Source organism: Esox lucius, chromosome 22 (genome assembly GCF_011004845.1).
Source record: "Esox lucius isolate fEsoLuc1 chromosome 22, fEsoLuc1.pri, whole genome shotgun sequence".
NCBI classification, from domain to species: domain Eukaryota; kingdom Metazoa; phylum Chordata; class Actinopteri; order Esociformes; family Esocidae; genus Esox; species Esox lucius.
In genome coordinates, this window is record NC_047590.1 from 4,621,212 (window position 1) to 4,648,623 (window position 27,412).

Consider the following 27,412-nt stretch of genomic DNA (forward strand, 5'->3'; position numbering starts at 1 on the left):
AGAACAGCAGAAACATTACTCGCTATTCCCCTCCCCTCCACGGAGGGGATATCGGGGAGGTGATATGTGCATCGGGGAGTGCTGGTGCATTTGGTACTTCAGTGCGCGCCCTGCTAACCTTAACGAAACAGTTCTCATCTAGCAGAACTTTTGTCACCTGAGCCTAGCACTGAAGTTCCACGAGAGGAACGACATGGGTAACATTAACTTTCTATAGCCTAACATGCATTCTCTTAGTTTTTCTACAAAATATGTGTAATAGCCTATGCATGTTTGTGTATGTACTGTGCATGCTTTTTGTTGCTTGTTGTGCACAACGGGATAGCCTTTTTGAATTGCTGATTTAAGGCACCTAGCCTACAATCGCTTTGCAATAAGGCGATGCGAAGTAGATGCTCTTTAAATTATGATAGCAGGCATTCAATCTGAATTAAGCGCTCATTGTTCATTTGTTCTAATTTTCTGATTTAGCGGATTCTACCTAAATACAAATATACATGACAAATAATACTGAATTTAATCTTTTTCCGTATTGGCCTACATCATTTTCGAGAGGTAGTAGAATTATGTGTGTGCTTGTTTCTGCGTCTGAATATAGGTTATTGTCTGTTACATTTGGGATAATCCCATGTAGACCACATTTGTGGTAAAGATTTGTCTCTGGGTTTGGAACGATCAAATTTACCCTGGATATTCAGCCAGACCTCCACAATGATTTCATGGAGGCTCTGGGCAGATAGCCCACTCTTTTGGGTATCTAGTTCATGTGACAACCCAATCAACTGTGAAATGTCCTTCCCTGAGTGAAATGTGTGTGTGTGGTATGAGTGTCCAATGACTTCATGAGACAATATGCAACGGCAGTGTGCACTGACTGACTAGCCAGGTGTGTCTCTATATCCTGTCAAGCCACGTGTCACCTTTGTCCTGTTATGGCTCCCAAGGAGGCCTAACCTACCTAAGTTGCATTCTGTTGTCAATCGAAGTGCACCACACAGGGAATAGGAGCACAATGTCCTTCCTCGTGGATTTTAAAGTGGATCTTAATTGGATTGGGGATAGGTGATTTAGAGATCTACAGGCCGACCCTTCATTGTGTGAGTTTACTAGGTAGCTTCAGGTTTGGCCTGTCATTTTTTTCTCCTGTTGAATTCAACTTTCTCCTGTTGAATTCTGTTCTGCACTGTCCTTTTTTCTCCCCCTTGGCTTGGAAGTGGTTGAGTTAATTCACAGCCTGCGTACAAAGGCGCTTCCCTGACAGAGACGACCATTGTTCATTGTAAGGTGACCAGTGCGGGGAAGGTCGTCCTGAACACGCACACAAACAGACGCACACACAAACACTCACATGTTAGGTTACGCAAAACAGTGTACAGTTTTAACTGGAAATAAATCTCCACGACCTCCTTACGATATCTATCTGCGGTAGCCATTGCCACGTTTAGGGCAATTCCTGTCACTTGTTTTCTACGGTTCGTATGACGGAATGTCGAGGGACGGTTGAGAGCACACGTTGCCATAGCAACGTCTATGTATGCCCGGTGCTTAAAGGCACGGTCTCACCCCAGTCACGTGGAGACGCTCAAGAAGAGGAGTGTGGCTAGTTTGCGCCCTGTGTGGGGCCTGGCGAACTGTTAGTGGAGGTGCTTAACTATTACAGCAGCAACAGCACAGACCCTCATCTCCACGGCCGTGGGTAACTCGCTGTGCAGTGAGTTTAGAAGGGCTATGTGTAACGGAGTTAAAAGTGTACGGAAAGCTCACCCCGCAGCTAGCTTGATTTAATGACGTTGGGTCTCAAGTTATTTTCCTTTTGTATTGCTCAAACAGTTTGTTTCTGAAGTTGTGTTGTCACGTTTGTCGCTAAACAGAGGACCGAACATGAGTTCGCGCCCTGTGTGGGGGCCAGGCGAACTGTCACTGGAGGAAGCTAAACTGTTAGCAACAGCACGTTGACGTCTATTACACAAACTTGCAAACTGACGACCATGCCCATTGTCATCCTTGCTAATCTTTCTTGGCATCTGTGTGTTACTTGACTCCCGGTCTTGCACCTTCTGTCTTGTTCAAATCAGTTGATATAGTCTCTTGTAAAAGTGATTGCTGTAAAAAAAAAGAATCAGTTGGTGTGTCAGTTTGGGGCAGGTGCATAGTTTTTTGGGGAGGGGCCGTTCCCGCTTTGGGGATGTGATGTGACATCATGTTGAGCTCCAGCAGTATCTGGGCCAGAGGGATTACGGGCCTAGTCAGATAAAACAGTGGGGGTGGGGAGGGAGGGCTTGGCAGGGCGATCTGACAGGAAGATGTTGCACAAGATGGGAAAGCGAAATGTATTGTCCTGCCTAACAGAGGTTGCTTCTCTGGAGTGAGAGCTCAAACTGCCCTCCTTTCTTCCCATGTCAAGGCTTCGAGTTGGCTATCGACCCACTCAGTTTGGTTTTGTCCATAGTTGAGGCGAGCCGTCGAAGAACTGATATTAATGTGTTTGGCTACTACGGATTAACTCTCCAGAATCCAAGTTGAGAGTTACTGATGAGAGGAAGCAAGGGGGTCTCCTTGGTGAATGGCAGCGGATGGGCGGGACGAGAGCAGGCAGGGAGTGGCCCAACGGAAAAATGGGTCATCCTCCCAGATTATGGCCCGTTTAACCAGGGGAGCAGGACACTCCTCACCCCCTAGGTCCGGCAGTGGAGGGCTCAGTTTGAGGCTGGAGACATAGTAGTAGAAAAGCCTAGGGAGAGCTACACCCAGTTGGTCTCCCCCTGCCAAGATTTCCCTTTTACACGGAGCCCATTAAAACGGCTTGGATTAGAATAAGGAATCAGCAGGAGGCTCTTAATTCCGGCTTGAGATAATGTGTGTGTGTGTGTGTGTCGTGTGTGTTCCTGTGTTGATGAAACAACTCTATCACTTGACTGGGAGTATACACACACACAAACACAAACCGACACTGATCGCGATGCCACAGCCCCAGGCTACAAGGGTACTTGAGTTGGACCACAGGTCAGAGAGGATTCAGATTTCAGACAGCGGCAGCCCACTGGAAGAAACAACAGGATGGAGAAGGGTGACCTAATGGGGGTCACGAGAACCATCGGAAATGTCCAAGATCGTGGTTGTGTCCCAAATGGCACAATATTCCCTAACTAATGTAGTACTATGGTAGTGCCCTACTATGACATCATATACCCTCTACAGTGCACTAATATAGATATATTCCATAAATAGTGCACTATTATGACATCATATACCCAATCCAGTGAACTAATATGGACCTATTTCATAAATAGTGCACTAATATGACATATACCCTCTACAATGCACTAATATAGACCTATTCTGTAAATAGTGCATTACTATGACATCAAATACCCTATAGAGTGCACTAATATAGACCTATTCCATAAATAGTGCACTACTATGACATAATATACCATATATAGTGCACTAATATAGACCTATTCCATAAATAGTGCACTACTATGACATCATATATTCTGTAAATAGTGCATTACAATGACATAATATACCATATATAGTGCACTAATATAGACCTATTCCATAAATAGTGCACTACTATGACATCATATACCCTCTATGCAGTGCGCTAATATAGACCTGTCCCATAAATAGTGCACTACTATGACATACCATATATAGTGCACTAATATAGACCTATTCTATAAATAGTGCACTACTATGACATCATATACCCTCTATGCAGTGCACTAATATAGACCTGTCCCATAAATTGTGCACTACTATGACATCATATACCCTATATAGTGCACTAATATGGACCTAATCCATAAATAGTGCACACTAGTGCATAGTATGCACCCTATATGTTTCACTAGTATTGTACACTATCCCATGTGTACTAATGGCTCCAGGGTTGGACACTTGTTTTCTATCCTTTTGTTTTATGCTCAAAAGCTGTGGAGTGGAGTGGGTCTTCAAATGCTTTAAATAACTCTGAGAGCCAGGGAGACCAAGGCAGCTCGAGGCGTAAACAAAACATGACAGTTTGTTCTGTTTTGTGGTCATCCATGAGCTCAGGGGAGGTGGTTTGCAGACAATGCAGTGAACTGAAATGGTAGACAGAAGACCAAAGGTGTGATTCTTTGAACGTCATTCATTGACATCAGCTGATGAAGAGGACACAGAAGATCCGTAGAAATCAACCGTCCTTAACTTCCTAGAACCTCGTTCCCAAACATTTTGGGACGCTGTTTCAAATGGAAATAAAAACAGAATGTTATGATATGCAATTAAATTAAACCATAGACAATAGTACAAAGACAACATATCAAATGTTGAAAATGAGAAATATTCTTGAAAAATATATGCCCATTTTGAATATGATGCCAGCAACAAATTTTTTTTTTAAACGGGCCGGGCAACAGATCGGAAACAGAGAGAAAAAAAGAGCATCCCAGAGAGGATCAGTCTTTCAGAAGTAAAGATGGGGAAGGGTTCACCACTCTGTGAAAAACTGCGCAGGCAAATAGTGCAACAATTTGAGAATAATGTTTCTCTAAATAAAATTACAGAGTTTGGGGATCTCATCTTCTTTGGTACATAATATCATTAAAAGATTCAGAAAATCCGGAGAAATCTCTACGCAAGGGACAAGGCCGAAAACCAATATTGGATGGCTGTGATCTTCGGGCCCTCAGGTGGCATTGCATTAAAAACAGACACGATTCCGATCAGATCATTGCATGGGCTCAGGAACACTTCTGAAAACCATTGTCTGTGAACACAGTATGTTACAGCATCCACAAATGCAAGTTAAAACTCTACCATGCAAAGACGAAACCACATATAAATAAGATCCAGAAACGCCTGCATCTTCTCTGGGCCAAAGCTCATTTAAGATGGACTGAGGTAAAGTGGAAAACTGTCCTGTGGTCTGACAAATAAAAATGTGAAATTATTTTTGGGAATCATCGACGCTGCGTCCTCCAGGCTAAAGAGGAAAAGGACCATCTGGCTTGTTATCAGTACACAGTTCAAAAGCCAGCTTCTGTGATGATGTGGGGGTGCATTAGTGCACATGTCATGGGTGACTTGCACGTCCGTGAAGGACAAAATATACAGGTTTTGGAGCAACATATTCTCCCATCCAGACAGTCTTTTTCAGGGAAGACCTTGCTTATTTCAGCAGGACAATGCCAAACTACATTCTACAATAGCATTACAAGAGCATGGCTCTGTAGTAAAGCAGGCCTCCAGTCTAGACCTGTCACCCATTACAAACATTTGGCGCGTTAATGAAATGAACTGTTGAGCAGCTGAAATCCTATATCAAGCAAGAATGGGAAGCATTTCACTTTCAAAACTATAGCAATCGGTCTCCTCAGTGCCCAAACACTTACAGAGTGTTGTTAAAAGAAAAGGTGATTTAACACAGTGGTAAACACGCCCCTGGCCCAACATTCTTGAAACGTGTTGCTGGCATGAAATTCAAAATGGGCATGTACTTTCCAAAAACAATACAATTTCCCAGTTTCAACATTTGACTCGTTGTCTTTGTACTGTTTTCAATTTGATATAAGGATTAAAGGATTTGCCCGTCATTGCATTCTGTTTTTATTTGCATTTTAGACGGTGTCTCAACTCTTTTGTAAACGGGGTTGTAGATGCCCACTGTGTTTGCCTGTAGTCAAGCTGACTCGTTGGAAAAGATTGAATCCAACTGATCCAGTTTGCCCTCTCAGATTCACGTGAACATATTTAAATTGTTTGTTCAGTCCTGTACACTGATTTTCAAATGAGAGTTGCTTGGGAGTGAGACAGCATTGGAGGACATAATTACAGTGTTGTTTCCAGAGACCTCAATGGGAGTCCAGACCGTCCCTGTCTCCACATTAAGTCCACATAGGAGGGGGATAAAAGAGCCGTAATGACCTCATTACTGGGACCTCATTGTGGCTTCAGCAGCTCCAGTTTCTCCCCGGTGCCACGGTAACCAGGGAAGACAGGCGACTCAGTCCCCCTCCCTAATTGACATCCAGACTTTTTTTTTTTTCTGTGTGTGAGCTTTTGGGGTCATCTGATGGTCCTCTGAGGATTTTGAGGCTGTGTTCCATAGGGTTCCATTGTTTTTGGAGGACATATTCTGATGAGTGAGAGTCGGTCAGAATCTGTTCACGGGGCACACTACCACTGTCACTGGGAAGCGTTATTAGCTGTACTGTTGATATATTCCATTTGAGTGAGCGAGCAAGGAAGACAGAGTGAGAGATTGATATGGCCTGCTGTCCAGAGCTCTCCTCCTACCGCTTGGTGGCTAAAACAGTCAGTAGCCTATATAGGATGAAGGCTTTTGGTCATGTGGCTAGAGAGGATTATATCCCAGGCTTTTGAACCCCCCCCCCCATTTCACCCCCAACTAGAACAGCAGTGTTTGTTATGACACTGTTAGGAGATTCTGTTTTTACGACTGATAGCCACTCCACTTGACCTAAGTAAAATGTTGCCTGTCTCCTTCTGCAGAAGAGTTTGTTTGAGGATGAACTGCATCGGCATAACCCGTTCTAACCCGATCCGACAGATTGGATATGAACCTCAGAGTTTTTGCACGTGTGTGTGCCCATGTGTGTATTTTATGTGTTATATGTTTGTGTGTGTGTGTGTGTGTGTGTTCTGTGTTCTCGTGTGTGCGAGAGCAGTAGAGAGTGCCAGGGCCACTGTGTTTCATCTTCTAGTACTTAATCTGTGACCCAGCATGTGGGATTGTTGAATGTCAGGGGAAATGGACCTTGAGTTTCACACAGCAGGTTTGCAGTTTGCTTCGCCTTGGGAGACCATTGACTTGGAGAGTTTCAGAATCTGAACCGTCTATAATTGCATGTGTACCGAACAAAAAATATAAACTCAACATGGAAAGTAAAAAAAAAAATCAGATGAATGTGAAATACATAGATAAGGACCTAATTACTTTATTTGAATCAGCTGTTTTTCTATATGAACTGTAAGTCATGAAAATCTTTGAAAATTGAAGTTGAAGTTTATATCTTTGAAAAGAGTGAATACACAAAGAAAACAATTACAATTCTATACAAATGGTTGGTGAGATATTGAGATGTGAGTGGTGAATATATAATATACATGGATTCACAGTAACAGTATGATATTTCTGTATACCGAGAGATGAAAAGAGTTTTTAACGCTGTGTGATGCATCTTAATGTGGTGAGCAAAGCCTTATAAGTCTTTTTTATTTGACAGAAGGCCAATTGCTTAGGGCCACAGTAGAGGAAACACACTGTTAGTTCAGGTGGCCGCATTTATTTGGTCATAATTGACCCTCAGTCTGTCCTGCCCGCCTGTTGGAAAGGGATGACTGTGGTGGGACGAGTCATCAGTCATCCTGCCTGCACACTCTGTCGTCCGAGAATAGGTCTTTGAGGGGTTCTGTAGATCTGTTGAGAGGCTTGCTTGGAGATCGTTGTGTTATTGCCTTTCCACCAGAGGTTGTGGCAGGTGATGTTGCCTAGGAATTAAAATGATTGGCGTATGTGTGTGTGTGGGTGTGTGTTTATGTGTGATTGTGGGGGCGCATGAGTCTGCGCACATATATGCGTCTGTCTCTGATTGCGGCAATATTGATCCGCAAGGAGTATAGCTAGAGGTGGACATGTCGTTATCCGTGCTCAGATCTTATATCCTCCCCCGAGCCTCCATCTCAAGATTTTAGGCTGCATCTATCGGACCCTGGCATGTGAAAATTGAAGTGTGCTGACTCCTAACGGCCTTCTGAAAGACGTGTTTTCTGAAGACTCCTTTCCTGGACAGCTGTGTGTTGCCACGGCTCCTAGATCACCAGGCTTTGTCCCGCTAGACAGCATGCGTTTTGAGCTGTATTAGGCCTTATGCACCAGAATTAATACCTTATTTAAGAGGATTCAGGGCAGATGGCGTCCCTTTGTTTGAGGATGTGTATATTATTAGAAAACAAGGTGAACAACAATGCGATAAAATGCTGCGGGACAAATTAGTTCTAAACATATATTTTTAGTTATTTTCAGATTATTTCCCCAGTGATAAGTGTTTATTTTATTTGTCAGGGTGGGACAGTCTGGAACCATCCCACCATGAAGGCGCTTTCCAGAACTGACATTTTCTAAGTTGCATCTCAGAGGAAAAGCCATGGTCCGCAGAAAGCTCCCAGAGCATCAGAGGGATCGTATTATTGAAAGATATGTCAGGAATAGGGTACAAAAGAATTTCCAAAGTATTAGATATACCATGGAACACTGTGAAGACAGTCATCATCAAGTGGAGAAAATATGGCACAACAGAGACATTACCAAGAACTGGACGTCCCTCCAAAATTTATGAAAACACAAGAAGAAAACTGGTCAGGGAGGCCTACAGCAACATTAAAGGAACTGCAGGAATTTCTGGCAAGTACTGGCTGTGTGCTACATGTGACAACAGTCAACCGTATTCTTCATATGAATGGGCTATGGGGTAGGGTGGCAAGTCAGAAGCCTTTTCTTACAAAGAAAAACATCCAAGCCCGGCTGAAGTTTGCAAAAGCAAACATCAAGTCCCCCAAAAGCACGTGGGAAAATGTGTTATGGTCTGATGAAACCAAGGTTGAACCTTTTGGCCATAATTCCAAAAGGTAAGTTTGGCACAAAAACAACACTGCACATCACCCAAAGAACACCATACCCACAGTGAAGCATAATGGTGGCAGCATCATGATTTGGGGTTGTTTTTCTTCAGCTGGAACCGGGGCCTTAGTCAGGGTGGAGGGAATTATAAACAGTTCCAAATACCAGGCAATTTCGGCACAAAACCTTCAGGCGTTCCTTAGAAACCTGAAGATGAAGTTCACCTTTCAGCATGACAATGACCCAATCACACATCCAAATCCACAAAAGCATGGCTTCACCAGAAGAAAATTTAAATTTTGGAATGGCCCCGACAGAGCCCAGACCTGAATCCAATTGAAAATCTGTGGGGTACTAAAGAGGGCTGCGCACAGGAGATGTCCTCACAATCTGACAGATTTGGAGCGCTTTTGCAAAGAAGAGTGGCCAAATATTGCCACGTCAAGATGTGCCATGCTAATAGAGTCCTACCCAAAAAGCCTGAGTGCTGAAATAAAATCCAAAAGTGCTTCAACAAAGTTTTAGTTTAAGGATGTGCACACTTACGCAACCAGATTATTGTGAGTTTTTTATTTTCCCCACTCAAAGATTTGAGTTTGTTTTTCAATTGAGTTGTTCACGTTATAGGTCACTTTATAGGAGGAAAAAGTTCTGACATGATTTATCTTTGTCTCATTCTTTTACATCACAAGAACCTGGCATTTTAACAGGGGTGTGTAGACTTTTCATATCCACTGTAACTCCCAGACTCTCATTCAGACCTATTCATACCACACCATTCGACGTCTCTCCCCTTCTCATTCTATCTTCTCTCCTCTTCTCCGTATCTCCTCTTCTGCTTATCTCATTTTCTCCCTATCTCTTCTCTCTTCCTTGTTTGAAATTCTCTCAGTAGATCACCCACTCTTTCTAGCCCTCTGATCGCCAGATGGAGAGTAGGCGGTGTGTGTGTGTGTGCGTGTGTGTTTTTGTGTGATCGCATCTGTGCAAATGCGCAAGTACATATGTGAGGTTTGACGTGTGTATTTTTAAGTGTCCGTTTTTGTGTGGTTTGAATTCGTGTGCTCAAACCTATGCAGTCTGCTTACCCTTACAGAACGTTGCCCTTATAGTACGCACACAAAGCCTTCACCTGTGGGATACAGCGGGTGGGGGACGCTATATGAGGTGGGGTCATTCTATAACATGAGTAGGTTGGGCGCTCTAAAATTCTCCATTTTTTATCCATCGCCAACGCGGGATTGCAAGTGATGTAGATCCAAAGCACTAGCTGGCATCATTAGGGACCACTAATCTGTACAAAATCCAATCTGACGAGACCTTTGCGTCTTGAAATGGGATTGTAGTATATACAGAGAAGAGCTATAAGCTCGCTAGGGAGAGGAAGACGAAGAGGAGAGAGAGGCGCGGAGAGAGTGCACGTGAGGGAGAGAGGGAGAGAGGGAGAGAGATACGGCGGGAGAGAGAGAGACCGCGAGTAAGAGCAAAGTCAGAATCCAAAAGCCAGGAAGGAAAAGTATTCAAAGGAAAAAATCCAAATGGATGGGACAAAGCCAGTCATGGAGTCCACTGCAGAGGAGAATTTAGAGGAGAGGGAAGAAAGCAAAGGTACGGTGTTGTCTTTGTGGTACAGCGCGTGTTTCCACCGCACTGTTTACTGCGGTTTAGCCTAACCTACTTGCGATGGCTTCGCTGTCCGCGACACAAAAGCGTTTTATACCTCGCTGCACTGTGGGCACGCTCGAACGACGGTTTTGTAGCATATATGCAATTTGCAAGACGTTACAAATATTCGAATATTGCGTAACATTAATGTTTGTGACAGGGGACGGAGATCTGGTCACTCGGTTTTATGGAGCGTAGTTAATGCCAATTTGCTTGATTTGCTGCATGTATTATCATAATAACTTCTTCAAAAATTGTAAAATGATTAACTACTTGCGTGGTTGTGTCCCAGAAAATTCGAGGGCCATTGTCTTTTTTTGTATGTTTTGTCGGTTCAGGTGCGTGTAGGGTAATGGTCAAGGTGCAACTCTATCGACATCTCGTCAACTTAACGTTTTACGTTCGTTGGGATTTCGCCATTTGCAAAGACGGTGTGGGCAAGGTGATAACAACTGTAACATTTGATTTTATGAAAAAGTAGAATTAGTGTACAGATGCTTTGGGGTCTTATTATTTAGCCTATTGTATATAGTATTAGAGGTGGCGACAGGGCGCCGTATGCTGACGACTGTGTCATTTATTAAAAAGCACATCCCTCGGGAAATAAGGGATCGGAGATAGCCTGTCTATTTTAACATAGATAGGCTGCAAGATCATATGCTAACAGAAGTAAAAAAATAAATATATAAAAATAAAGAAATAAGATGTACCATTACGTTTTATGGAATAAACAGTAGGCTATTATTAAACCCCTGGATGTTGCGATGTCGTTGCCTTTGTCCATCCACAAAGCAGTGGGCGGGTCCACTCAATACGCCGTGTATAGGAATGTATAGGGATTCAGTTACACTAGCTTTGATATTCTGGGTGAAACAACACCGTTGTGTTACCCGTCGGTAATCAGATCAGGTCTACATTATCTGTTCCATTAGCGTATGGCATAATCAATATCATTTTGTTACAGGCAAACCCTTAGTGCGGACGCTGCAGGCTTTTGAATCTGACAGAAGCCGGCATACGCTGTTATGTATACCTCCCAGTGTTTGAGGTCAGGAGTTGAATGCACAGAGCTGATTCTAAATCAGGAGTTGAATGCACAGAGCTGATTCTAAATCAGGAGTTGAATGCACAGAGCTGATTCTAAATCAGGAGTTGAATGCACAGAGCTGATTCTAAATCAGGGCTGGATTGTCAGCAGCTGATGCTGTGTCCCTCAGGGCTAGCCTGTCACCTCACAGGCCCGATCCTTCCATGGCGCTTGTCCCCATCCATTTAGCGCACAAGACGGCCCCCGCCCTCTAACCCAAATCCATACAGTGTGTGTGTGTATAAATACTCTATTTCTTGGGGCTTGCTGTAGCCGAGGAAGAAATAATCCTTATTTTACGCCTCGCGTGTTTAATTGTCTTAACTGACCTTCATAGGACCACTAAGTTCCTACGGAGTATGTGTCTCTACAAAGTAATGACTGGAATCCGCAGTTGGAGAACAGGGCTTTTGTGGTTGTGGTATTGTTTGTCTTCGTCCATAACCATAAAATGGTTGACGCGTCGCCCATTGCCATGTAAGAAGCTTGTGTGCTCTACGTGCCAAGGGCCCGCGTCCAGCAACAGTCGAACCCTCACCGGCAACTGGGATCTAACGGCAGTGGCGTGGTAACAGCGGTGGATAAAGGCGACCGGGGAGCCTTGGGAGGCGGATTTGACCGAATCCACGCTCGTGGGCCCAACACCTCGTGGAGGCGTGCATCACAATTCAAAACGTAATCTGACAGATATTTGACCCAGCATCAAATCCCCTTCGACGGTGCAGCCTATCAGACAACTCCGCTGACATGTGTCACGCCCACTTTTCAGACACGCTCAGAGCCCACGTCGGCGTTGATTCGGAACGCCCAAATTGGCGTCCCTCCATCTGTTTCCGCCAAAGCCCTCGAGGAGTTTAGAGGCAGTTTAGATATAGTGGAGATTGGGAGAGAAAAGAGAGTGAGGAGAGAGAGGGATTAAAATATTACAAATGCGTGATAATCGTATTATAATCTCATGTGGCCAGTCATTTCTCAGTATAGGCTATATCCCTTTCTGCCCTCTGAACCATCGGTGCTACTTTACAGAGACTGACCTGACATGATACACCCCCCCACCCCCCCCACAGTGACTGACCTGCTGGAATGATAAACAGGAAGTACGCTGGCTATTCTCTTTCCATTTCTCTGTCCTATTTCCTCCTCTTCTGCTCCCGCCTTTGCTACTGGGCCTGTTCACCTGCGTGCCCCGTCCCCCCCCAAAGGGACTGGCGTGGGGCAACAGAAGAGGGTAGTTAGTGTGCCGTCTTACATAACTGAAAGTGGGCTGCCGGGCACAGAGCGAGGCATTACATCATCCTAGCCGAGGCGGCAATACGGCGGACAAGGGTGAAGGCCTAGGAAACGGAGGCCGTTCACCATCATTCCGGCTCAGCGGAGGCCGCAGACACGCTGCGCCACGCTGGCTAATCTCACTAACCTGTATCGATGTGCAGCGATGTCACGGTGAGTGGCCCGGCTGGCGCGGTGCCATCTCCATTGCCAGGGAGGTAGCACAGGGGCCGGCCACACAAGAAACACCCGGCCCAGAGAAGGCCCCGGAAAGATCCATCTGGGCTATAGGTCCCTCCTCCGTGAGGAGGACTGTTGTTTATCGGGTGTGTGTGAGGGAGGAGGAGGGGGGGGCATAGGTTAGGGTGGGCGTCCTCTTAGCATTTTGGGTGTCTCTGACCTACAGGGATGCTTTCGCTTAGCAGGATTCCCACTTTGACACTTCTATGTCAGTTGTCTCTATTTCTGTATGCCTCTCTCCAGTCTTCCTCTGTCTATATTTTTCTCTGTGAATTTGTTCTACCCGGTCTTTGGTCATTTCTCTCGGTCTGTTGCTCTCTCTGTCATACCCCATTTCCATTCTTCTACTCTCACATCCACTCTCTCAATCTCTCTCATCGCCCTCTCTCCTCACTCCAGCTCTCTCTGACTTTAACAAACACACCCCGAAGGTGTTTTGTGTTGTAGGAGCATTAGAAAGCCATCACAAAGGCAGTGATTTGCACAGGATATAGCTTCCATATGAGGAGTGTGTGTCTCTGTGTGTTTGTGTTTGCCTGTGCTCTCATTGTTTCACATTCAGAGGTGCTATATTAATGGGGCTGTATCCACTTATAGGTACTCTGTCTGTGTGAATGTCTGACTGGCGTCTCTTGTTGTCTTCGATCCTTGTCTATGTGCATGTCCAGTGTGTTTTACGATGTTTGTCAGTGTGTTTCCAGTGTGTTTTACGTTGTTTGTCAGTGTGTTTCCAGTGTGTTTTACGTTGTTTGTCAGTGTGTTTCCAGTGTGTTTTACGTTGTTTGTCAGTGTGTTTCCAGTGTGTTTTACGTTGTGTATGTTGGTGTGTTTCCAGTGTGTATTACGTTGTGGATGTCAGTGGGTTTCCAGTGTGTGTATCACGTTGTGTATGTTGGTGTGTTTCCAGTGTGTTTTACATTGTTTGTCAGTGTGTTTCTAGTGATTAGTATGTTGTGTATGTTAGTGTGTTTCCAGTGTGTATTACGTTGTGGATGTCAGTGTGTTTCCAGTGTGTGTATCACGTTGTGTATGTTGGTGTGTTTCCAGTGTGTTTTACGTTGTTTGTCAGTGTGTTTCTAGTGATTAGTATGTTGTGTATGTTAGTGTGTTTCCAGTGTGTATTACATTGTGCATGTCAGTGTGTTGTGTGTTCCTTTTGTCTTCAGTAAGGGTGAATGAATAACACTGAGTGGCAGGTTGGCACAGCATGTGTTGTTCCTATGTGATGCCAATGATGCCAACCTCCCGCAGGTCTACCTGGCCCTCCTCCATGGCCTACTGACGACCAATCTGCCCACTTAACTCACGTCCCATAAACCTCCGCCTGCCCGATTAACCCGGTCATTGTTAACGGCGACAATGAGACGACCAGGATCATAAAGAGACGGCCTGACTCCTCCCAGAGAGGTAGAAGAAGCAAAAGGCAAAGGGGAGGATGATGTGTTAGTATGAACACTGACTGAAAAGACATTCTATGGAGAATAAATTGGTATGAGTGTAAAGTATGAGTATGTGTGTGAGTGTAAAATATGAATGCATAGGAGTGTAAAATATGAATGCGTATGAGTGTTTGTGAGTGCAAAATATGAATACGTATGAGTGTAAAATATTAATTCTTATGGGTGTAAAATATGAATGTGTACGACGAGTGTGTGTATGAGTGTAAAATATGAATGCGTATGAGTGTTTGTATGAGTGTAAAATATGAATTATTATGACCGTGTGTATGAGTGTAAAATATGAAATCTTATGAGTGTATAATATGAATGCGTACGCATGAAATATATGAATGCGTCTGACTGAGTGCATGATGTGGCTGGAGTCTCATCCCCTGCACAGCTGGAGGAGTTTAGCCTGGTTTCCCACTGGCTCCTGTAAGGGCAGAGGGTTAGGGGATCACTGCCGGGATAAAGTATTGATCACATGAGGGAGTTGCAAATGAGAGTCGCAGCAGGATTTATACGCTACATGTGTTGGCAGATGTTGACATAGCGCGCTAGTATCCTTCATAATCACGGTGGAGCAGGACTCGGCTATAGGATGTGAGACAGATTAGGGTCAGGGGGAAAGGCAGTCTGGATATGGAAGCGAAGTGTAATAGTTACTCCTTACATGATCCTTGTATTGTACCGGCCCGATATCCCCCCAAAATACCCGGAAGTGTTATCAAGATACGACGATTCACATCCCCAAATGGAGTGGTGTTTAGGATGTGGGAGTTTTGGAAGTAAATGCCTTACATCCAGTCCAGGCTTGCCCATTACGTACAGCCTGAACAGGCCAGCTAATAGCCTTCAGCAGTAATGGGTGTAAGAAAGCCTAGCGGTTCTGACCTGCAACCGAGCTGGCAAGGTGAAAAAGATATGTCATTCCGTCCAAGCGCGCGGGCCGTTAACCCAGCGGTTCCCAGGTTGCTCACTGTGGCAGTCCACCACACATCTCCAGCCGGCAGGGATTGTCGTCAAAGCGGAAGCCATTTTCTAGTTGGACGTTGTGTGCAACAAATAACGTCTTCCTCTAAACGCAGTGTTCCTTCATTGGATATAAAGCCAATGTAGCAACGTAACTTGTAATAATGTGCGTGTGTTAATAAAGCAGTAATAGCGTTTTTTGTGGTATTGAGGATTCTGGACCACAACGCTACAATGCAAAGCGATTGGTTCTTGGTTGCACAAGACCTGTGGGAGAAGGTGTTGCGTGAGATTATTGGTTGGTTAACTAAGCCGATTAAGCCAATGCCTGTTGTAGCAGGAATGTTTTATTTCTTATTGGCTGTTGAAGGCCAAGGTTTCCATTTCACCCATGCCTTAGTAAAGCATGCTTTTTTTTTTTTTCAGAGTGGAAAAAGTGTAGATGTATGTTGGGTTTGGTGATCCATGCACAGCTGTGTTGGAAATCTTCCCATAATGCAATGCAAGAGGAAGAAGAAGTTGTCATATAATGAATACAGACGGAGCTTCTTAACTGGAATTGCCCCTGAGGCAAGAGAACAGACTGGCTTGAAATATTCACTAGGCTATAGTCATTATTAGCAAAATTTATTTAATTCTAAATCTAGTCAATGTAGAGTTGACAAATTCATTGCTGACTTGCTTTAAATACAGTTATGATGATTTAAGCTGTTCCACTTTAATGTTTTATCATAATGTTTCGTAACGTCTCATAATTGTGTGTCGTACTGTGACTCATAATTTGGAGCAGGAAAATCCCTTTGGAAATACATGAAGTTTGGTGTCTACTGTAATAGATACATATATATAATAAACTGGACACAGGTTTGTTCTTTTGCCGGGCTTTGGTCCCGTCTGAAGGCATGGATACTGTAGTGGCTTCTCTGGCAGGGGGGTGACCCATTTTCGAAACGGGATGAAACGAATTCTGGATTACCTGACTGAAGGCAAAATAATGATGGATGAGGGCGTAGTCGCACAGCCCCGGAACGGAGAAACGAATTGGAATGAGCAAAAGTGTGTCCTCTGCAACCCCTTTGGACCTTCCAGAATCTCTTGTAATGTGCGACTTCTCAACCTCACTTTGTTTGAACCTTTTTAAGACCGTGTGTTCGGTTCGATGTCCCGTTCACTGACCGTCCCTAAGGTGTTTGTGTGTCTGGGGTAGCGTTCTTCTGCTCTGCGTATGTGTGGGTAGCCCGGAGGCGCTGAGCCGCTATGTGTGATGGAGTCAGCTACTGGGCCTCTCAACTGGGTCGTGGGTAACACGCTGCCATGGCAACCGCTATTCAGCAGGCCCTGGGCCAAAAATCTCTCTCTCTCTCTCTCTCTCCCTCACTTCATCTCACATTTTCGCTCATTTCATCCCTCCCTCTCTCTCTTCATCTTGCCTAGATTTCGTTTCTCTTATTCGTTTTTCGGCTCTCAAGCTATCCTGTCTCCTCTCCTAGACCCCACCCCCCACCCACCCACCCACCACACTCTTCTCCTTCGTGGCATCATGAAGCAGTGGGTTGAACTCCTTGAGAGCAGAACCACTATACCGAAAGCGGTGGGTGGTAGTGTGTTTTGGAGGGCCTTGCTATATACTCACCGGAAAGTACACTTTGCCGGAAAGAAGGCTACAACGAAATGCAGTGTCCTGTTTTGCCACTATTGTCTCTTCTGCACTTTACTAAAGGCAAGGGCTAGTTATGCACAGTCTTGAGACACCCCCAAACCATGATACCATTGCCTCTGTGTTTTAAGGTTGGTATGCCGTTCTTATTCTCAAAGACTGTTTAGTTTTCCGCCATGTATGGCGTCTGCATTGCCCGGGTGTGGTCTGGCAAATGCCAGTCGTCTTTATATTCTTTTTGACATTTTGTTCTGAGACCACTTCCCAAGTAGGCCATGGGATTTCTTTCCCGACTTCCCAAGTTGGCCATGGGATTTCTTTCCCGACTTCCCAAGTAGGCCATGGGATTTCTTTCCCGACTTCCCAAGTAGGCCATGGGATTTCTTTCCCGACTTCCCAAGTTGGCCATGGGATTTCTTTCCCGACTTCCCAAGTTGGCCATGGGATTTCTTTCCCGACTTCCCAAGTAGGCCATGGGATTTCTTTCCCGACTTCCCAAGTAGGCCATGGGATTTCTTTCCCGACTTCCCAAGTTGGCCATGGGATTTCTTTCCCGACTTCCCAAGTTGGCCATGGGATTTCTTTCCCGACTTCCCAAGTTGGCTGTGTTTGTGTGGCGTCTTTGTCTTACAGTTGCCTCATGCACTTTGGCATTGATTGTGATGAGGCCTGTAGATCCCTTGATGTTGCCGTGGGGTTTGATCCTGGCATGATGTGTTACCACACACCCATATGGTTAAGACCAAACCTGATCAATTCTAATGAAAGGCTCGACCCTTGTTTTGGTGCAGAGTTTTTGAATTGGTTGCAGAGTTTTGGTGTGATTTGTTAAATTCGAAGTTAACTCGGACATCCATGTGTTGAAATATGTAAATTGGTGTACTTGTGGAGATGAACAATTGAGTAAATGGAGACAAGGTATAGTGTGACAGGGCCTCAGTGCGTCTTCTGGGCATGTGGGACTCATATTTCACAACCGCGAGAGAGATTGGCAAAGTGAGAGAGATGGTTTGACGTTGTGCCGTTGCCAACATTTTCCTCTAATGAACGGGCCATTGATTTCCATTCACGCCTGCCTGTTTCCCATTAGTCCACGTTAACTGCGATGATAAATGCCCTGTTCTGCAGGCTGGCGGTCCCAGCTGCAGGCCTGGAGTTTCAGAGCAACCAGGTGGAGGTCTGAAGCATTCGATTTGACTGGGGGTGGGGGCAAGGGGTTCAACCTGTTTGGCCCATATTGACCAACCTATTGGAGTGTTTTTACTGCATCGTTTAAAGCAGAAAGTGGACCGTTTATTTTCCTTGGGGGGAACCACTCTCGGGGAGCAACAAAACCTGTCATTCCATATTGATAGTACCCAACAGCACTGTCCTACATCCAACCAACATCCTTTTAATGAATGCTTTCACAAGTGGCTAGTTTCTATCAATTAGCTTGAAAAAGTTTACTACAAAGGGATAGGGTTAGTTGTTGTCTAGTTCTGTTTGGAAAAAAAAAAACTGAGCTTAAAGAGCAACTACTCTCTGATTTGACCTAGAATTCTGGTCTTGCTAATTGCTTGCAATTTGCTGGCTAATTTCACCAACTGAAAGATTATCAGTGAATTTCTGTTTACTAGGTGGGATCTTAGGTATCAAATTAGATTAAAAAATGTTCTGAAAACCAGCTGGCTAACGTTACTCATTGGCTAACATTAAAGCTAAATTGGATGTTACTGTAATTCATATATCCTGTGCAATTCATATATCGCCTGTACTTGCAAAGCAAACTGTGCATTAGCAAGAAGTCCACCTGGGAGGAGAGCTGTTCAGACTACAGCTTTTTAGTTTCTGCGACCGTGTTACCTTTAGACACATACGTGTTCCTGAGAGGTATATTGTGATTGTGAGTTATGAATGGAAGCAGCTAATAGCTCAAACATTTCAAAAGCTAGAGTTAAATTTGCAGAAGTGAAATGGAAAGCACTCTGTATGATAACTGCTATGGATTCCTAGACGGACCAGCGCCAGACCGCGGACCGGGGTTTGAGAAAGGCTGCCGTAGATTCGCTCTATGCAAATAGAGTCTGTAAGTTGAAAACAGGATAGTCACTCTTGACTAGTGTTGGATTATCGAGAGTTGTCCCCCCTAACACATTGTTACTTCATTAACATTAATGGAATACAGATCTGTTATACAACACTTGCTTGGTCTCTGTGCTCTTATGCAACTAACTGACGACTCATCCCGGAGTCTCAGCTTCTTGCTCAGCAAGTGTATTTTCCGGATTAGTGCTTATCGCTGTGGGTCCAGCTAGTATTGCTGTTAGTATGCATACAACGTAATCACTCTATCAGTGCCTGTCACAAAGGGGTGACAGTGAAGTCCATGCGTAGCCATGTGAGTGGTCGTGTGGACTGCTGAAAGCAACACTCAATGATTCACTAATGGTTGACCATATTATGGGACGCGATTAACAGCCACCTCTGTTTCCCATTACGAAAGAAACTAAATAGGCCAGGCCCCTTTTCTTTTCAGTCGTATTCCAAGCCTCGTCTACCGAACGAAGAGAAACTGCTTGCAAAATAGCAAACATACTTATTAAACATTTGGAGAACTACCTGTAAAGGTCGTGTCACTCTTGAAGAAATTCCAGCATCTGTAATTGTGAAGTGTGAGACATGCCAATTGGAGCACGTTGTCATGGAAACAGCTAAGTGGCACATGCAAGAGAGTGCAATTCTTCTCCCCCAAAGTAACTTTGCACGTTCGCGGCAACCAAGCTATTTATAACAGGCAGTTATATAAGCCTCAACACTTGTCTTCAAGTTAATGTGTTTTTTTCTCTTTGGTTTTTTTTCTCCCCCATCCTTTCATTCTGTCTCCCGTCCTCTGACATCACTGCGGTTACCTCCAACCCCGAGGAACCAGTAGTGCTGCCAGCCTTCAGATTTCCCATCCTCTTCCCCAACGGTCCGTCTTCACAGCTCTGGCCGTAATCCTTTGTGAGCTCGCCACGGTGCGTGGTTAAGATAGAATGGTCTTGAAAGAAAATAAATAGATTCCCTGGAAAACCAAGGGAGATATCAGGCCAAGTGCAGAACTCATTCCCTTGCCATATTACAGTGTATTCTTAATTAAAGCCTAACCAGGTGATCCGCGTCACACCTGTGCTAAACCTGTGGTCTGTAGACTGAAAATCGGTCATGTATGTAATCATTATATGTTAATGGTCAGCACCGGCGTTAAACCTGTGTTTTGTTACCACTGGTGCGCATTTCTCCTGGCTGATGCTCTGTAAAGAATTCACGTTAGGGGATCTGGTCTTCCGCACTCCTGGTTTCCGTCCGTTTCTTTACAATACGTTCGGTATACGACCCAGTTGTGTTCGCTGGCGGCCCAGAAATCTGTGGTGACAGTCTGATAGTTGCCAATAGCCTTTTTCTTTTTTATTGGACCCGGTGTTATTAATGGCGTCCATCAAAAGGGATTGGTGAGGGTTTCTCTTCAGAGGCCGGAAGGCCACAGACGGAACGGTGGGCTAGGTAATATGTAACCGGGAAAGTCGAGACGCTGAAGTAAAGCCACACCGTGGCCCTTTGGAGTTGACGCAAGAGGGCGCCGCGAGAATGCAAGAACACCAATACATTCCTCTGTCGGTCAGATTTTACTGGCGCCGCCGAACTCGAATCAAACAGTCACAGCTGCCGTCCAGGAAATGAATCGTGCGTAATGAAGACGTGCGCCGCGTTATTGGCTGACACAGCTGGGAAATCCTCCCCTGCCTCTAAGTAGCTCTCTGTCTGCCCCCCCCCCCACCCCCCCCACCCCCGGCAGGTTGCTTCGAATGCTGCATCAAGTGTCTGGGCGGAGTGCCCTACGCCTCCCTGGTGGCCACCATCCTGTGCTTCTCGGGCGTGGCGCTCTTCTGTGGGTGTGGCCACGTCGCGCTTACCGGCACACTGACCATGCTGGAGAACCACTTCTCGCGGATCACCAGTGACCACGCCACCCTCACGGCCGTGTGAGTAATGCACGTGTGTGTGTGTGTGTGTGTGTGTGTGTGTGTGTTAAAACGCATCTCCTCTCCGCGTGCCGTGGCGCCGCGCCCCTCAGGCTCTCCCCTCCTGATGCCCCGGTGTTTCTCGGCACAGGGTCCAGATCATGCAGTACACCATCTACGGCATCGCCTCGTTCTTCGCCGTGTACGGGATCGTCCTGCTGGCCGAGGGCTTCTACACCACCAGCGCCGTCAAGAAAGAGCTCCAGAGCGAGTTCAAAACCACCGTGTGTGGACGCTGCATCACGGCCACGGTGAGATGCCGGGAGACCCGTGCCGACGTTGCCCTTGTGAACACACACACACACACTGAGCCCTGGAGGCTAACACTGGCACAGTTTGTCCTCTGTACCCTGATTAGTGTAATTGCTGCAGATGTCCAGTAACATCAGCCCGGGGAAGACTTCTAAGGCTTGTATGGGAGGCCTGTGTTCTCCTGGGTGTCGTCAGTCTAACGTCGGCTGACATGTTCTTCGTCCTAAATGTACAGAGATGTGTCATTGGGACCATGTGGATGACGATGATGACCACGATGATAATGGTGGTTAAAATAACATTAGGTTATGGCTGTAGATATGAATGGAATGACAGTCGTGGTTTAATGACTGTTCTGTCGAATACCAGTAAAGACAGGTGTGGTTAAAGGACTGTTCTGTCGAATACCAGTAAAGACAGGTGTGGTTAAAGGACTGTTCTGTCGAATACCAGTAAAGACAGGTGTGGTTAAAGGACTGTTCTGTCGAATACCAGTAAAGACAGGTGTGGTTAAAGGACTGTTCTGTCGAATACCAGTAAAGACAGGTGTGGTTAAAGGACTGTTCTGTCGAATACCAGTAACGACAGTCGTGGTTTAATGACTGTTCTGTCGAATACCAGTAATGACAGGCGTTGTTAAGGACTGTTCTGTTGAATACCAGTAACAACAAGCGTGGTTAAAGGACTGTTCTGTCGAATACCAGTAACGACCGGTGGGCTTAAAGGACTGTTCTTTCGAATACCAGTAACGACAGGCATGGTTAAAGGACTGTTCTGTCGAATACCAGTAACGACAGGCGTGGTTAAAGGACTGTTCCGTCGAATACCAGTAACGACTATCGTGGTTACGTGTAATCCTCGAATACGTGTACAGCTCGTGGTGACGACGTCTCTAACACCGCTGTCTGCCTGCGTCAGTTTGTGTTCCTGACCTACATCCTGGGCCTGGCCTTCCTGGGGATCTTTGGCTTCTCTGCCATCCCCGTCTTCCTCTTCTACAACATGTGGACCACCTGTGCCGCCATGAAGTCCCCCATGGCCAACATCACCGATCCTGACTCCATCTGTGTGGACGTCCGGCAGTATGGTGAGTGTCACTCCGGGAACACACACATCCCAGCACACTGAGGGTGTGATACCCAGGCCTTTCATTGTCTCTATCTGCTCAATCTATACTAGATTTATTCTATCTGCGCAATATATACCGATCTATCTGTATTTATCTGTGTATGTCTACACAATACATGCCAGGTATACATACAGCCCTATTTAACAGTCGATTTTACAGGATGATGACCGTGTGTTACAATCAGAGGATGCGTAAACATTTACTGTTTAGCTAGGTGGGTGAATGTGTTTTATTCCACCGTACAGAATACCGCACAAGCGAACTGGGTCTCCCTGCTTTTGAGAAGCACATATCTCACCTATTCTTTTGTTTACGGTCCTCCAGGTGTTATCCCATGGACCGCGACACCGGGCAAAGCCTGTGGATCCATCCTAGGGGACATCTGCAGCAGCAGCGAAGTGAGATTGGCCCCTCATCTTCCTTTAAAGCTTTGTGTGCATCGTATGAATCACAGGAATATCCTGTGAACCTCATACGACATGAACCTCGTATCGTAGGCATGTGAGATAAACCTTCAAATGCATTGCCTTAGAGAGAATACAGTGGTCAAAAACTTAAGTGAAACAACCTAAGAAAACATATAAAAACGGTCTGCAGATGGTTCTGTATAGGTATTTAGTGTAGTGAAATGGATCTTGAAACGGTTCATGGATAGTGAAAAGGACAGCAGTTTAAAAGACTGTAAGATCCGTTACATAACTGACCAGAGATCTGTCTCCATGTTTTTCCAGTTCTACCTGTCTTTCCACCTGTACATTGTTGCCTGTGCCGGAGCTGGGGCCACACTCATTGCATTGGTAAGCTACTGTGTTAGAAAAATTTGCATGCGTTGCCATGGCACGCTGATCTGTTGCCATGGTAATCCATCCTCCACACTTCATGGCTCTGACGTGGTCTTATAGTCTCAGGCTGGACACACGGAGATGGGCCATAGAAAAGAGCTCCTGAATGACAAGAATTTGCTCGGCTTCCCAAGTCTCTGGCCAACATGTGTTATGCCCCAAAGATGACATATAGTGGGGAGTATTTGATACACTGCCGATTTTGCAGGTTTTCCCACTTACAAAGCATGTAGAAGTCTGTAATTTTTATCATAGGTACACTTCAACTGTGAGTGACAGAATCTAAAACAAAAATCCAGAAAATCACTTTCCAATAAAGTGCAAATTAATTACTTAAAAATCATACAATGTGATTTTCTGGATTTTTGATTTTAGATTCCGTCTCTCACAGTTGAAGTGAACCTATGATAAAAATGTCAGACCTCTAAATGCTTTGTAAGTAGGAAAACCTGCAAAATCGGCAGTGTATGAAATACTTGTTCCCCCCACTGTAAATAGACCTGTATAGACCCACCAGATCATAACATAGCAGCGAATTATGAAGTTGCTCAATATGTTTCAGCTACTGTACCAAACTCAGACATCGGTGGGTGTGAAATGTGACTTTCAGGTGCAGTACATTTGGCTGTTTGGTATCACCTCAGTCAAACCTGTGGCCGTTTGGTAACTGTGGCAATCAAACTTGTGGCTACATTAATCAATACTCAATGTAAAACAGCACTGCACCATCTAGATAGACCCAGTCAAGAACAACTGTGGCCACCCACAAGGCCTCCTGGTCATCGAATGTGTTTCTCATCCAGGTTTGTCTTCGTCTCTCCCTCCCAGCTCATCTACATGATGGCCGCCACATATAACTATGCCATTCTCAAGTTTATGAGCCACGGCAACCGCCGCCCTGACAAGTTCTCTGAGCCATATTAGAGAAAATGAGAGAAGAGAATGAAAACGACGAGAGACATGGAGTAGATTAAAATAAAAAGATAGTTAAAAAAAATTTAAACACAGACAGAGAGAGAGAGTGGATAGGAGTGTGTGTAGCGTGTAGAGAAATGTAAAGGAATGTTTGCGTAACACTCGTACATCTACCTGCCTTTGCTCCAAACCAGGTCGCCACACATGCCTTTAAACCAGGCTTAAGGGTGGCATGATTAGCAAACCTGGCGAAGGTCTTTCCATGCTCTCCCTCCAGCCAGGATATGTGTCTAGAACATACCGGTCCACTACAGGATATGTGTCCAGAACATACTGGTCCACTACAGGATATGTGCACAGAACATCCCGGTCCACTACAGTAGCAGTGCAGAACAGCAGGGTAGCACCAGGCCTGGTCGGTGTCATAGTTACAGCAATACAGCCACATGGATAGTTCATGAAGATTAAGTGCCAGTATGACAAGGGAATACTTGTGTTGCGGTTTCTAGCTTCAGTTATTTTTTTTATGAGAAATATACTGTTTCCTCGTGTGTTTCCCTGTGTGTTTTGACTGTCTAGTTTGAAGTTAGTAATTTTTTTCATCTTTTCAGTCTAGTCTCTTCTTGTGATCTTAGTTATGAAACAATGATGAAACATGTTGTAGAAAATAAACAGAAAATGTGAAGGAAAGACATGGCATCATTCTCTCCTTTCTGGATAGTGACTCTTCTGAGAAAATGGCATTTGTTTCCTGTAATGTAATAATACTAACAGCCAGCCTAACCGGCAAATAATTGACCAGTAGAAATGCCAATTCATGTTGTATGTCATGTGGTAGATAATTCACTTTTACAGTAGTTTTAATGTAGCTTGCTTCGATTGACTAATCCTCTCGTTGGCCACCATCCTCTGCACTTCCCCTCCCTCCTACACTCTGCACCCTCCCCCCTTTTCCACAGATTCACTACCTGATGATACTCTCCGCGAACTGGGCTTACCTGAGGAGCGCCTGCTCCCAGCACGAGTACCAGGACATCAAGACCAAGGATGACGTGGAGGAGGGCACGTCCAAGGAGGGCCTCAACTCCTCTTACTCATAAGAACCGGCCAAGTACCCGACCCATGCCGCCTCCTCATGAATAACCCCCCCCCTCTCTCCCCCCTCCCCTTCAGATTATAACCCATGCCCGAGGCTTGGTCAATATGGGTAGTATTCTGACCTGAGATCTGTGCGCTCAGCTCAAATGTTTGCACCTCGTCCTCCATTGACAGCAATGGACAACGTATGTGAGTGTCTGAGTTGTGATCACTTTTCTTAACTCCGAAACAGGGTCTTCTGTCCAAACGGGAGCAAATATTTTCTGCAAAATGGAAAAGGCAGGTTTCTATTGTGAGAGCTCCGATTGGGCGGTAAACCTCTTCTTGTTTGCAAACCTCTGCTCCCGATTGGAAAGCAACACGGCAAGACCTTGCTGTCACATTTGACAGCTCCGAGCCAAGCACAGCACTAACACAGCTCCCAATAACTGACTGACAACAGGGTCACTGTCTGCACTAACTCCAGAGGAAGTGTGCCACAAATCCTCCTCCATTTCTTTGGTGTTTTATATATATATATATATATATATATATAAAAAATATATATATATTAATATATTGTGCGAATGTGTATGTATGAATGTCTGTTGTTTTTTTAATGCTACTTCGAAGTACACCAGGTTTACTATTTATTATTCTATTTATCTCTTATCACCGACATTTTGCTCCTTCGGTTATCTTATCCCTCCTCAGACGATTTTTTTTTTATTGTGTTAATGCGTGATACGTTTCACTGTTAAAAATAGAGGAGTAAAACGTACACCTGTCCCGTGCATACATCACCTAAACAGCAGCTCAGGGTGCCTATCATAGAAGACCCCCTTAGAAAACACGTTATAATGTTACAACTCCAGCCAGTTCCGTTGAGCAACTCTTCATGTTGTCACGAGGAGAAAGCATGCGCTGTGGCCGTGAACCGATTTGACACACGCTCTGCGCTGTGACCGCCCGTGCAAAGCCACAGTTCTGTCAGCAGCCATCGGCAGGTCTGACTCAAGGCTTTGACCTCTAGGTGACCCTTTAGCCTGGTCGCATGGCCGCATGTGCCGTCTTGCCAATTTCCATGGTCCCAGTCTTGTTACGGTCATTGTAGAAATTGGTGAGACCTTTTTGACGCAGGAACAGGCTTGTGGATCTCAACCTAGCTCTGAATCGCGAGCTTTCCGTGTCACAGCCTTGCTATTAAATCCACCGGACAAACAAACCCTCTTGGCCAGATTGGGTTGTTCTGAAAGATAGTGATACATTATACATACCTCAGGTGATAAAAACCAAAAGAAACCACGCCACCTGATCCCAGATCTGTTATTGCTGTAGAGTTTCTATGTTTGGCATTACGATGAGCGTAGGAGGCACAACAGTACAAGCAGACCTGGGACCAGGCTAACACTTCACTGATTAAGCACACACCGGTTTAGCTAGGAAAGACCACAGCTTTAGTCACAGCAAACATAAAAGTCTGACGCTTGTTCGCGGTGGACAACTGTGAAGGAGGCCGTCTGTCCCATCGCAGTTTTTGGATTCAATTAATTCACTGAACTTTAAAGGGTCTCTCACTTTGCCCAAGACACGTCCACCCTTTAGGTGTGAAGTTCACCTGTAAATATATGGACCAGCCTAAAAATTCAGTTTAACCGAATGACAACCTCCCGAAAGTGGAAAGCACGGTCAGTGTTTCACCATCCTATTTTACCCTCGATTAAAAATATGTAAATGTTCCCAATGGAGTATACAGTATGTTTAGCATCCAATTACAAGTCCTGCATCTGATATAGTTGTAATGTTAAATCTTGAAAACGGTTTGTTGTGAGAAGCAAGCAAATGCAGAGGAATAACGGCTGACAGTGATGCTTGTATTGTAAACATTTTGTGAAGAAAAAAAAAAATTCAAAAATGGTTTTCAATGTTTTTATCAGTTTTAGGCAGCTGAATTGTTCCCTGTGCTAAGATCATGAATAACTTGACTTTGAATTTATGGAACTTCTGTGGTTATTTGATTATGGCAAGACACATGAAAGTGTCTTTCAAACTGTCGGTCTTTGGCCTGTTTTATGAACAAATACTGTATGGATGTTTACAATGTACAGAAATAACCAGTCAGGAATGTTCATATTGATTTTAGTTCTCAACTATGGTTTAATCATCACTATGTATTCTAAAAATCATTGACTAGTT

The 27,412-nt window shown here is 44.9% G+C and overlaps 1 protein-coding gene across 3 annotated transcripts; it reads left to right on the top strand.

The window, feature by feature from the left end:
- The first annotated feature begins 70 nt into the window (after positions 1 to 70).
- Positions 71 to 27,123, top strand: LOC105020014 (neuronal membrane glycoprotein M6-b). Of its 3 annotated transcripts, none has more exons than XM_010886648.4 (7): positions 71 to 197; positions 20,776 to 20,962; positions 21,093 to 21,252; positions 22,172 to 22,340; positions 22,707 to 22,780; positions 23,114 to 23,179; positions 25,099 to 27,123. In XM_010886648.4, the coding sequence occupies exons 1-7, from the start codon at positions 194 to 196 to the stop codon at positions 25,237 to 25,239; spliced, it is 801 nt and encodes a 266-aa protein (XP_010884950.1). In that variant the 5' UTR covers positions 71 to 193; the 3' UTR covers positions 25,240 to 27,123. The 3 variants fall into 3 exon arrangements, with proteins under 3 accessions (XP_010884950.1, XP_010884949.1, XP_010884948.1); XM_010886647.3 differs by lacking the exons at positions 71 to 197; positions 25,099 to 27,123 and adding exons at positions 9,747 to 10,237; positions 24,053 to 24,831; XM_010886646.5 differs by lacking the exon at positions 71 to 197 and adding an exon at positions 9,752 to 10,237.
- The last annotated feature ends 289 nt before the right edge of the window (positions 27,124 to 27,412 follow it).